General features: G+C 34.6%; 1 protein-coding gene across 3 annotated transcripts in view; it reads left to right on the top strand.

Annotated features, from left to right (window-relative positions):
• The first annotated feature begins 11,377 nt into the window (after positions 1-11,377).
• Positions 11,378-14,183, top strand: part of Nse4 (SMC5-SMC6 complex kleisin component Non-SMC element 1) — a 131,267-nt gene continuing 128,461 nt past the window's right edge. For all 3 annotated transcript variants that reach the window (XM_081761819.1, XM_081761818.1, XM_081761820.1), the window contains exon 1: positions 11,378-11,512. In XM_081761819.1, the coding sequence (XP_081617945.1) occupies positions 11,396-11,512 (117 nt within the window). In that variant the 5' untranslated portion in view covers positions 11,378-11,395. The remainder of the gene's footprint in view (positions 11,513-14,183) is intronic.

Genomic DNA, 14,183 nt, shown 5'->3' on the forward strand with positions numbered 1-14,183 from the left:
CAAATCAAAACCTTGAAACAAAAATTTCGAAACAAATATTTTTAAACAAAAAAATTTCAAAGAAAATTTTGAAACAAAAATTTCAAAACAAAAAAAAATTGAAACAAAGATTTCAAACGAAAAAATTTCAAACAAAATTTTGAAACAAAAATTTCAAACCAAAAAAAAATCAAACAAAAAATTTTGAAACAAAAATTTCAAACAATTTTTTTAAACAAAACTTTCGAAACAAATTTTTCAAACTAAAAATTTCAAACGAAAAAATGTCAAACCAAAGTTTCAAACAAAAATTTCAAAAACTTTTTAAATGTTAAACGAAACTTAAAACTGAATGCAGCAAAGATTTGAAAATCAGCAACCAATCAGATTGCACGAAAGATAGTGATCAACCAATCAAATTGCATCAACAATAACTTTGCCAGTGTTGTAGCATGTATTCTCTTAAGACTATGAGTCATAAGATTCAATAAGGTTAGCTATGTATCCCTGTACACTACCTCATCAAGGTCAATCACGTGGTACATCGTATTGCTTACGTTTATATTTGGTCCATAGGTTGTAATAATCGAAACCAATGACGCAATTTCATTTGACAATTCTCAAATTATCCTACAAAGTTTAAATGTACCACTGTCCTGGACTCCTAATCCCATCATAGGTCAATAACTGATCACGTGATCATACTCATATTTGACAATGATTTACCCAATGAATGAGATACTATCCAATTTTAAGAACAATTACCAATTATTGATATGACAATAAGAAATGTACCCCTCCCAAAATTTAAGATTGGTACACAAATACACCTGTGTCTTATGAAAAAGTAATAAATCCTGTACTTATTCAATAATAAAGCCGGTCAATAACCTTTAAATTTTGAATATTTGGCCATAAGAGGAATACCAATGGGTCCTAGAAAACGTTTACCGAATTTTGTTATTTAATAGTTCCCAAATTTAAAAGGGAACATACACATATAAAGGTAATAAACCATATAACGTGCTAAATACTTATCAAACGGGTCAATAACCTCCGAAAATTTGATTTTTGGTAGTTCTTTACCCATGAAAGGGAACGATGTGGACCATCCAAATTTATAGTGGTGCATATTGAAGACCTGTACGAAGATACCAAATGCTTATATTAAACAATTTCTAAAACTGAGTGAATGAGCCAAGATACCCCTCTCAAATTTTAAATGGTGCATCAATGTACTCTTGTCTTATGATAGGAAATGAACCTATATACATGACCATATAACCATATACGGTAATAAGACCGCATCAAACGGGATAAATTTGGCCAAAAACCAAACACGTGGTACAACATATTGCTTATGTTTATATTTTGGCATTTTTTTTTACCCATGAAAGGGAACGATGTGGACCACCCAAATTTATCATGATACATATTGAGGTCATGTACTATAATAGCGAATGCTTAAATTGGAAAAATTCCAAAATTTAAGGGATTGGCTATGGTACCCCTTCCGGTGTGCATCAATCTACCTATGTCTTATGATAGGAAATGGACCCCTATACATGACCATATAATCATATAAGGTAATAGGACCTCATCCAAGGGAATAAATTAGGTCAAAAACGAAACACGTGGTTGTACTAAAATTTGGCAATTTCGTACCCATAAAAGGGAACGAGTTGGACCACCCAAATTTATAGTAATATATATTAGGGTCTTATACAATTATATCAAATGTTTAAATTGGGCAATTTCTAAAATTGAAGGGGTGGGCCAAGGTACCCCTCCCAAATTTTTAAAGGGGTGCACAAATGTACCTATGTCTTATGACAGGTAATGGACCCCTATACATAACCATGTAACCATATAAGGTAATAGGACCTCATCCAAGAGGATAAATTGGGCCAAAAGACCAAACACGTATTTGTACTAAACTTTGGCAATTTTGTACCCCTAGAAGGGAAGGAGGTGGATCACCCAAATTTATCATGCTAGATGTTAGGATCCAGTACTATAATACCCAATGTTTAAATTGGGCAATTTCCAAAATTTAAGGGGTGGGCCAAGGTACCCCTCCCAAATTTTTAAAAGATGCACAAATGTACCTATTTCTTATGATAGGGAATAGACACCCATACATAACCATGTAACCATATAAGGTAGTAAGACCTCATCCAAGGGGATAAATTGGTCCATAAGACCAAACGCGTGGTTGTACTAAAATTTGCCAATTTTGTACCCCTAAAAGGGAACGAGGTTATAGTAATATATATTAGGGTCCTATACTATTATACCAAATGTTTAAATTGGCCAATTTCCAAAATTTAAGGGGTGGGCCAAGGCACCCCTCCCAAATTTTTCAAGGGGTGCATTAATATACCCATGTTTTATGAAAGGTAATGAACCCCTGTATACGCCCATATAACCATATAGGATAATAACACCTCATCAAACGCGATAAATTAGGTGAAAAGACCAAACACGTGGTTGTACTAAAATTTGGTAATTTTGTACCCCTAAAAGGGAACGAGGTGGACCACCCAAATTTATAGTGATACATACTAGGGTTCTATACTATTATACCAAATGTTTAAATTGGGCAATTTATAAAAATGAAGGGGTGAGCCAAGGTACCCCTCCCAAATTTTTAAAGGGCTGCACCAATATACCCATGTCTTATGAAAGGTAATGGACCCCTATACATGACCATATAAACATATAAGGTAATAGGACCTCATCCAAGGGGATAACTTAGGTCAAAACCAAACACGTGGTACTGCGTATTGCTTACGTTTATATTTTGGCAATTTTGTACCCCTAAAAGGGAACGAGGTGGACCATCCAAATTTATCATAATACATATTAGGGTCCTATACTATAATACCAAATGTTTAAATTGGGCAATTTCCAAAATTTAAGGGGTGGGCCAAGGTACCCCTCCCAAATTTTTAAAGGGGTACATTAATATACCCATGTCTTATGAAAGGTAATGGACCCCTGTATACGCCCATATAACCATTTATAGGGTAATGACATCTCATCAAGGGGGATAAATTAGGTCAAAAACCGCCGAAATTTGACTTTTTGGCAATTTTTTACCCATAAAAGGGAACGACATATACACCCATTACTGATAGAGGTACATGCTATGTTCCTAGGCTACCATACCAAATTTTTAGATTTGGCAATTTCCAAAATTTAAGGGGGGTGGTCCTAGGTACCCCTGCCAAAATTTAGGGGTGGGCCATGGTACCCCTGCCAAAATTTAGAGGGGGTGGCCCTATGTACCACTAGGTCATTGACCCCGTGCCAAGGTCATTGACCTTTGACCTATGACGTCATAAAGGTCGGGGTCAAAGTCCAAATTTGCCTCAAGTCCCGCAATTACTACTACGTGACAGAACGTACAGCAAGCCCGTATCCAGTGAGGTCTAGGGGGCGAGCCCCCTAATTTTTTGCTGCCCCCTAAAATTATCAGGGTAGGCTTGCAAATAGCTATAATATGGTGATTAACTATAATATGGTTGGATCGGGCCCCCCTAACTTGAGCCGCCCCCCTACACTTTTGGGCTGGCTACGGGCCTGAAGTACAGTGGATAGAAAACGAGCGAGGGAAAATTCATTAAGATGACTGAACAATACTAAAGAGAAAGCATGCTACTACAAGACGAGAAAGCTATCTTAGAATCACGTACCTAGAAACTTCTGAGCTTTCTGCAGGTAGCTCTCAGTCATTGCAGAATATCAAATTTATTTAGGTTTAACGTCTCTTTTTAGCATCAAGGCTACATGATACGTGGTTCTACAGCTTATGGTGGAATCCGAACCACCGTAATACATTCAATTATTTTTAATTTCACACTGAGATCGACCCAGGGACCACGCGAACGAGAAACAAACATACGCTAGCCAGTAGATAAGCTGCAATGGCTAATAGATGTTGTATAGTATTTATTCACTCGTTGATGATGCTGTATAGTATTTATTTATATATCGGTTTATAAATAAATAAATCAATCAAGAGTCATTGTTTTTTTTTGGGGGGGGTGAAAGTTTGATACGTTTATTTAACTATGATTATGTGTAGTAATCTTTATTTTACTGTTATACATATATGAAAGTGACTTTGTTTCTGACTTTATAACACTTGAACCACCACACCAATCTGGATCAAATTTTCGACATAGATGAGGCCAGTCGTTCTTTCAGAAAAAAAAAATTATAATGTGCCGGAGGCACACTTAGTGTTCCGGAGGGCACTGCTGGTACTATTCTATTTATTATTATAATGTAGACGTATAATTTTGGTCTCATCCGGGATAGAATTCTCAGAGCTCCGGGGGCAGTGCCTCCCCCCCAAAAAAAAGGTCTGCAAAAAACACTGGATGAGGTTCGGGCTTGGGATTCATTTTATCATTTTATTTTGACGGTGCAATTTATTCGCAAGGTGAGGCGAATAAATAAAATAAGATCAAACATCACCGATATTTGTGTCGAAGGTGTCCCGACAAAACGTACCAGCGACATAACGTACCACTTGAATTTTCGCGACAAAACGTACCACTTTTGACGACCTGTCATAAATGACAACTTATCATGGATTAATTAAGGCATTTCTGAAATTTATTCCACGACAAAACGTACCACTTATATAAATTACAACCTGTCATGGACTAATTAAAACATTTCGGATATTTAATCCGCGACAAAACGTACTACTTCATGTTAGGAAACTACTTCCTCATGAGCAGGTAAAACAACGGCAGTATAAAGTTGAGAAGAACAGACAGGTAATGTATTGAGTTGTCAAAGTGCAAAAACTCATTGGTAAAAGAGGGTTCATTTACAGAGGAAATGTAGCAGCCTATAAACTGAAAGACACAGCTATAGATCATGGAAACTTTTTGGATATTATTCCTTTCTTAAGCAAATTTGATCTTCCGCTTAAAAATAATTTAGATAAGGTCACCGAGAAGAGTCATATACGAGGAAGTAAGCAGGATAGTGGTCGCATAACTTTTACTAAACACGCTGAATTATGTTTTGAATGGTATCAGCACACTTATCAGAGAAGATATTTCGAAAGAAGTCTCTCAAGCTTCAATATTTTCTGTTCTATTTAGACACTACTCAAGATATAGTAGTTTCAGGCCAGTGCTCTGTTGTTTTACGGTATGTTGTTAAAATGGCTGTTAAACAAAGTAGCTATTGTTGTCATTGTAAAATGCATATCTACCACAGACCAGTGTCTTTGCGGTTTACTGCTGGAAATTCTGCAGAAGTTGAACCTTGATATTAAGAAGTGTATTTGAAATTCAACTGATGGCTCAAGTAACATGCAAGGACAATATTCGGATTTTTTTCAATTCACCTATGATCGGTTACATGTGTGATTCAGTTGATTTTGAGTTTAACGGCCCTTTTAGCAGCAAGGCTATATGAGACGGGACATACTGATTTACGGGAAATCCGAAGCACATGAGCTCCCTCCGGGAATCGAACCCAGGTCTCCCACGACAAAGGCGCATACGCTAACCGCTTAACTACTAAGAAACTCAGCTACACGTGTGGTGTTACGCTCATATACTCACTCATGTCGTATGTGATCTGAAAAAAAAATGCATTGATTCTGTCTTATTGTTCTGCTGAATGACTGTGCGATGTTTATGCGTGAGTCTTATCAGCGAATGTACATTTGGAAGATCAAATGTTAATAAAGACGTCTTACAGTTATTGAGGAAACAAGATGGTAGAAAACACACTGTTTTTCAGAAAAAGTTTGGTCAGTTTTCGAACCCAAAATGTGCTTTGTATATAGAGTTTACCATAACAATTAAGAAAATTGCTTCTATAGAAAATATCAAACCAAAAGCTAGTTGTAAAGCGAAAGGATATATAAAAGATCTTCTCAAGTTCAAAACAATTCAGACAGTAGAAATATTCCTTAAGATATTTCAAGCGACGACCTCTCTGTCAAACTATCTCCAAATAGAGGGTGCTGCTAGTGTAGTCCTATCGGATGGTGCAGACTACTCTGTTCCAAGTGAAATAGTAGAGAGATGGTTTTGAATCCGTTAAGAATGCAGCATTAAGCTTTGCAGAATGGGCAATTAACAAATTTGAAGACTTAGAACGTGATTTCCTTCTTCTTTTTTTTTTCTATTGACCTATCGACAATTCGCCTTCAGAGATGGACAAAGATTGTTCCTGTGAATATGAAGACGAAGCTGCTTCTATCCAATGACCAGGTACTGCATCGAAGCATTCAACACAATATTGGACATGATAGTTTTGAGTATTTCTTCAAGATTCAAAAAAGCAATGTACTTTGTAGATTATTTGGACCCTAGCCACTTCAACCAAGTAACAGAACTTCCATTCGATAAACTTACATATTTTCTGAAAAACTTCAGTTAAGAAGTTTCCAAGGATACTGTGAATGTATTCTCTTGGACTTTTGAAGGACGTGGATATCCTTGAAAGTCAGTCTTGATGACGAGCACAATCGAGGAAAAATGACTGTGCTGATGGTGCAAGTGATTCAGAATTAGGAGAAAATACATTTGTTTACAAGGAAAGCGAATGCAATACGTCTTGCAAAATTGTCCAATGTGCTGCTTTTTAAATTTGCAGAATTGTAATTTGTGCAGTAATACTTATCCAGGTTTCCAGCATGCAAATTTTTATTGACTTTGCCCGTAACTCAGGTAACATGTGAAATAAATTTTTCAAAACTGAAATAAACTGAAATACATTAAAAATAGGCTAACGAGTACCATCTCTCAGAAACATTTGAAAACATTTATGTTGATATCTATTGGAAAATTTTTATTAAAAAAATATTTCGAATGCAAAAGTGATAGATACAGTGGCATCAAAAACTTGTACACTAAAACATCTGCTAATTTTCTAATACAGTATACGTTCTCCTTGTACTTCATATAATATTTTGAACAATTCAGAATAATATACTGATGAAAGAATATCAGGTTTTAATTGTCAATTATTAATACTATTGACGTACTGTAGTCTTGATCTTGCATCGGTACTTTTCTCACTACCAATCTGTTCAACTTTTAACCTTATTTTGGCCAATATATATATATATATACTTATATACCATCCTATCAAGTGGTACGTTTTGTCGCCTGACATTATTTGATGGCTGATTGGAAGACTCTTCGCAAGTAGCCCTCCAGGCAAGTGGTACGTTTAGTCGATTGTCATTATTTAAAGTGTTTTTAGAAAACCCTTCACAAGCAGCCCTCAGGGTAAGTGGTACGTTTTGTCGGTGGTACGTTTTGTCGCTAGTACGTTTTGTCGCGTATTCTGTGTCGAATCCAGGTTTCGGGGTTGCGAGACAAACACTGACACTTCAGTCCATAGGCGGAGTTAGGAATTTTATCATGGGAGACAGACCTTTTGTCTGCTGGGGAGCAAAGTAAATACAAATGGGAATTGAAGGATCTTATAGATGGTATTTTTTTTTGTTAAAAAGTTGGGGGGCAATGTCCCCATATTTTCCCCATAGCTCCGCCTATGTTTCCGTCTCATGTCGTTTAAATTCATATTCAGCTCCCATTAGTAATCCTAAGGGAGGGTGGTGACATACGAAAAATAATTGAAAATGGCCAATACTAATGTCGAATTCATAGTTTTTGGGGTCTCTAAGTTAATAGAATAGAATAGAATAGAATAGAATATTTATTGTCATTAAACAACATTTGTTGCAATATACATTGTCAGCATATAAATAAATATATACAAATAAAAAAGTTACAATCTACACTTGTCTTCAAATTCGTTGATAGTATAACTAGAATTACTTACAAGAAAAGATTTACAATGTTTTTTTTTAATTTTTTTAATCATTATCACACATCATTCGTATATGCACTGGCAATGTATTATATAGTCTCATTCCTGTATATTTATAACTTCTTTGTGTTATACTTAGCGTAATATAAGGCGTATTTAGGTCAACTTTATGTCTAGTATTATATGAATGGATATTGTTGCGATAGCCTAAACTGCTCTCGTTTTCTTTAACGTACATAAGACAACTGTAAATATATAGAGAGGGAACTGTCATAATTTGTAAATCCGCAAAATATTGTCTACACGATACTCTATCAGTTAAACCTTTTATTGTTCTTATGCATTTTTTTCTGCCATTTAAAGACAGTCTGGGCACCTGGTGAATTTCCCCACAATATTATGCCATACTGTTGATGAGAATGAAAGAAGGCTAGTATGCTGCAAGAAGCATTGCTTCTGTAACTGTTGTTTTCAGTTTACGTAATAAAAATAGCACTCGAGATAATTTCCTGCATAAATTTTCAGTATGTTCACTCCAGTTTAATTTCGGATCTAGATGGATTCCCAGTAATTTTACGGAATGGTGCATATCAACCTCAGCCATATGATTACTAAGAGAAAAATATATCGTCTTTGTTTTAGATTCATTTATATAAAGTTTATTATGCTTTAACCATATAGATGATATTTCAAGCATTCAATTGCTTTTAGTTTTAACACTTACTAAATTCTTACCCGTATTTAGAAGAGTTGTGTCGTCAGCATATAATACAGATTTACAAGGTAGAAAACTCGGGAAATCATTTATATAGATAAAGAAAAGTAAAGGTCTTAACACACTACCCTGAGATACCCCTGCTGTTACATCCAAAAATGTTGATCTTTCGTTAATAATACGGACAGATTGATGTTTATTACTAAGATAGGACCTAATCAATGAACCGAGTTCCCCGAATACCATAATAATATAATTTTTCAACCAATATATTATGTGACAACGTATCGAATGCTTTATTTAGATCTATCAATGTTGCACACGTATTTAAATTATTTTCGAAGCTATCTAATATGTGTGATACTACGTTTTCTACGGCCTTAATAGTGGAAAGGTCAGATCTGAATCCAAATTGCGAACTGTGGAGTATTTTATTTTGTTCAAAGTACATTGATAATTGACTTTTGATGCATTGTTCAAAAATTTTTGAAATAATTGGGACTAATGATATAGGACGGTAGTTATTAGGACCACTTTTATCATTTTTCTCATGTATAGGTACTGTAACTGCCATTTTAAGTCAGTCAGGAAAGATTCCATCTAAAAGTATCCAATTGAATAAGTAAACCAAAAGATTAATTATAATATAAATTATTTTTCGAAACAAATTATTAGAAAACCCATAAAGATCTTCACTGTTTGAAGATTTTAATTTGTTAACAATTTGTAAAACAATCCTGGTATGTATTCTAGTCCACTGAAAATTCGAGTTAGCGTTATTTAGGTTTTACTGTGCTAATAAACTACTAAAGTTATCGATTTGATTTTCAGAAGAAAAGTCTTCACTTTTTTGACTTATCACTTAATTTCCTTATGTTATTTACAAAATGTTCATTGAATTCATTGGCGGATATTGGTATGGGGTCTTTAATATTGCATCTTCCGATTTTCTTATTGATTATAGACCAAGCCGCTGCACACTTTTTTTTTTTGAATTATTAATCCAATTCTCGTTAGCAGTAATTTTTTGCTTCTTTAATCTCTTTTTCTGTATATCTTATTAGTAATTTTAAATCTCTCTTTATCTCTAGATAACCCTGTTATATTAGCAATATTATACAATGTGATTATAGATGTTAAACCTACAATGCATTTAAAAAAAAAAAATCTGTTAAAAAGTAGTTTTGCAAGAGAAAACACAAATGAGTAACAGAAGTACCGGTACCATTAATGGAACAATCTATGCAGAAACTGTAGAATTACAACTAGCTTCGAACGTTCCCAATCTGGTTCAACATGCATTAGCAACCACATACCGTTACGTAGGAAAGCACATATTATTTACCACTATGACCCACAACTGTCCCACTATTCCTTGCAGGGTTAAATGCTCACTTTTTTTTTTTGTATTTTATATCCAAAGCGAAACACATTCTGTCTGTGCGAGGAACGGGCATTCTGCTAGTAAATAAATAAGTACTAAATCTAATTCCATGAGTCCCGCGTTCGATCTCTGGTGGGATCTCATGTGATTTGGATCCCATTTTAAGCTATAGTTTCACGTCTCACAAATAACCTCACTCCTGGAAGCAGGTACGTAGCCAGGATTTCGGTGAAGGGGAAGTCCGTGACATGAAATACTGTGATCATCACACCAGGGGCTCGATCATTCTAAACTATTTTACTGGAGCATATTGGTTCGTTTAGCCAGGGTTTCGTAACGAGGAGGGGGGGGGGGCTTGATATGAAATTCTGAAGGCTCAGGAGCTTGATCAATGTAAACTGCTATACTATCAACATATATTGGTTTGTTAGGACAATAAAATGAGGGTATGTTGGTAAGTATTTTAATAACAAACTATGAAGAAATCTCGAGTAATAAAATAATAATAAAAAAAAGCATTGAAAAAGATTTTACAATATTTACGTTCCTTTCTTTGTTCATTCAAATATAACAATTTTCCTTTCATTATGATCTCAACTATTTTGAAAAGTACATATTCACTGTATAAAAAGTACATACTCAATAATGTATTGTATAATATTTTACAATATCTGCCTTCCTTTTTCTGTTAAATCAAATGCTAATAGAACTCCTTTTCCATATATTTTTTTTTCTTTTTATTATTCTGTCAACTACTGTCGGTTCCAAATGACAGGTTAAATGAGCAGTAGAAATTTGTTTTTGAAATAACATGTTTGATTCTGCATGGATGCGATGACGAACAATTATGATAAAAAATGTGCACGCTATTATTCAACGGCACTATGCTTTCGGAAGCTTGAAATCTCCCTGACTAGTAGCAGAAACTCTGAGAATTCTGCAACTTTTCTAGAAATGGCAAATTCCCTGACTCTTCCAGGATATCTCACTCACCTCGCCACCATGTACTGCAAGTAATACAAATCTCCTCAAAGAAAGAGTAACCAAAAGCTTCATGTAGTTTTTTTTTTTTTTATTTTATTTTTTAACGCAGATCCTTGTTTTTATCATTTCATTTTGTTTCATAATTCCTTATTTTTTCATTTCTGGTCTCGAAGGGGGGTCAGGACCCCCCCCCCTTTGCTACGTGTCTGCTGGAAGGAATGCTAAACTCTCACACAACCAACCAATAACTCTTTGATTTAGTAGAGCATTATATGGTATTACTACTAATATTCGGAACGTGCCTCAAATATCAGAAGGGAATTTGTACACAAAGTGGATAGAAAAAAGGAACACTACTTTTGTTCAGTAGTTGCTGTTTCTCTATTTCATTGTATCTTATTTGCTTTCTTTTATTTCCATTCAAATGCGTTATACTGTTGGTAAATATCACGGATTAATCCGGCATTAGCAACTGGCCAGAAATAGAACAATCAAGAGGCTGACACCAATGCATGAGTAACGCTCATTCCCCTGCATCCCCAAATGAAACAGTTCTTATATATATCCTAGCGTTGTGGCAGGAGTTGCAGTTTCTGTGTACGCCTTGGGAGAAGAAGGCTAGCAGTAAGGTGAGTGAAAAAGTATTCATTATGCGTTTTTTTTTTTTAAGTTAAGAGAATAGATTGTCATTGGCGATTTAGCTATGTATTTAATTATTTAATAAAATTTGCATTGTATTTCCGACCTTTAACCCAATTTGTGCACATAGACTTTGCTATTTTGATTTAATAATCTAAGATGCGGGATGCTAGAAAATCAGAGCGATCTAGATAATATATTAAGAATTGAAGTCGTGACATTCATAACCACACAAGTCCAGCTGAAGAGATATTAAGAAACTCAATAAAAACTGAATATTTGTTGGAAATGTGAATTTGGAAATCAGATCTTTTCTCATAATAAGTGGCATTTGTTATTCAGCAAAGTAGGTATGAAAAAAGTGTGATTTCCAAGTTCACATTTCCAACATATATTCCGTTTTTATTGAGTTTCTCAATACATTTTCAGCTTGACTTGTGCGATTATGGAAGACATGGCTTCAATTGTCATCAGCGAGAGTATCATCCGCGTTGGTCTCGAAGTCAAAAGAAAGGAATTTGATTTTTTTTCTTTAAATCGTCTCCTATGCCAATTGACTTTTACAAACATTGAAACATAAGGATATACACCTGAACAGTCAGCGATAAACTTATTTCGGTTTGATAAAATTTATTTTGGGAATAACGTTTGAACGTACACAGTTTCACCGAGTTTCAAGGCTGGAGCATACAAAAAATTTGCATTTTTTTTAATTTACTGAAAACTGTAATAAAATTGTCGTTTCATTCTAAAGTTATTTACGAAACTAAATTCATCAAATGGAACGAACTTTTGTCGCTGATTGTACGTACACCAGTGAGCAACATAACGTTTTCAAAGATTACAGACACCGAGTATGGAGGTCGAAGCAATGGTGTTGTTGTTGTTGCTTAAAGTTTATAGTCCCTTTTCAGCATTGAAGTTATATGAGGCATGGATGGATCGACAGTTTAATCAGAGTGTTACCTCTAGTGTGAGGAGTCCCTGGTTCGAAGCTACGTCAAACAAATTTGTGGCGTAGAACATCGAGTCCCTGGGTTTTCTCGTGGTACTCCTGTTCCCCTTCACAGTATCACTTCAGTAGTTTTTTTCATCATCATTCACTTGCCTTAATCAACCATCTCGGTTAACCTAAAGAGCATAAACGTGGAACGTTAAACTAAAAAAAAAAAAAATACAGTTTAAACTGGGATTCAAACTACCGTAACCAGCAGGAATAGCAGAGAATTGTGTCGCGAATCTGGGATTAATTATACACTCTTTATTTATCTTCCTCGGAGTGAACTTAGAAAACCAGGGATAGTTAAAAAAAAAATAGTGGTGGAGAAGCACTAATTGGAAATCCATAATAAATTATGAATTTAAAAACGAGCAGAGCATGGCGTTGACCACATCGTCTCTTGAATGTCCCGAAACGAAGAGTGTCGTGGGCTATTCGGACTGTTCGAGAAGGTATACTCTTTCTTATATCTTAGTCGAACCCTTCCTGTTGATCTAACAGGTAGCTCGCGTACCTTTCGTTCGCGGGTCGCGAGATCGATTTCCGGTTATAGAACTTTGGAATTTGAAAGCATTATGGCGTTTTGAATTCCACCTTAAACTGTAGGGTCACGTCTCATATAATCTCAGAGCGGGAAATGGGCGCTAAATTTCAACAGTCAAAAACAGTAATGTAATTCGAGACAGTCGACGAATAATTGAATTGACACAAAATTCAACTGCTTCAACTCAGCACCTTAGCAATTGTGTGTCATAACTTTAAAAAAGGAGTACATCTCTAGGGCCAAATAGTTTTCATTCACCCCTCCCAAAGACTATTGCAACATTAATATATTTACTTAGTGCAAGTTAAGAGATATTTTTTTATATAATGTTTTTGTTAATCTTGAAATTAATGGAAACGGTATTCATACCGTTTTCGATAAAATTAGCAGAAACGTGTTATCTTACGGCGAAGATAATAATTAGGTCTGCAACTACCTACAAAATAGTATGCAATTTATACGGTTCACTGGATAATGTTTACTCTACTGTACCGGTTCGCTGCGAACTGTTTATATCAAACGTAAAAATAGAAAAGCTCAACAGTTTAAGGCTAACACTAAGTGACGTTTTAAAGCCATCTATTGTGTATATTATTATTATTATTATTATTATTATTATTATTATTATTATTATTATTATTATTATTAGACAATTTCTCACCGACGTTATTATTTTCTTTTGTGTTACTCATAGCTGGAATCTGAACTATAGGCAACAGAAACAATAACAATTATTTTAACTTTCTGTCCTTTACTACAATTCTTGAACCATTTGTATTTTCAGTTGCGATTTTAAGGCTGAAAACCAGATGATTTCCCTCATACTGTACTTTATGCCATGTTGCTACTATCTGATATACCGAGTAGAGTGGGCAATATGAAAAATAAACTTGCTACCCATGTACTTTTAAATTTGCAACAAAACGTTTTCTCTTAAGTTAAATGTACTCTGCGTACATGTAATCACTAAGAAAATTGTTTTAATGAACGAACTAATTTGAAGTTTTTTTTGTTTTTTTTATTAAAGCAATATATATATATATATATATATATATATATATATATATATATATATATATATATATATATATATATATATATATATATATATATATAG

Source organism: Thermobia domestica, chromosome 6, assembly GCF_964235325.1.
Source record: "Thermobia domestica chromosome 6, izTheDome1.hap1.1, whole genome shotgun sequence".
Classification (NCBI taxonomy): domain Eukaryota; kingdom Metazoa; phylum Arthropoda; class Insecta; order Zygentoma; family Lepismatidae; genus Thermobia; species Thermobia domestica.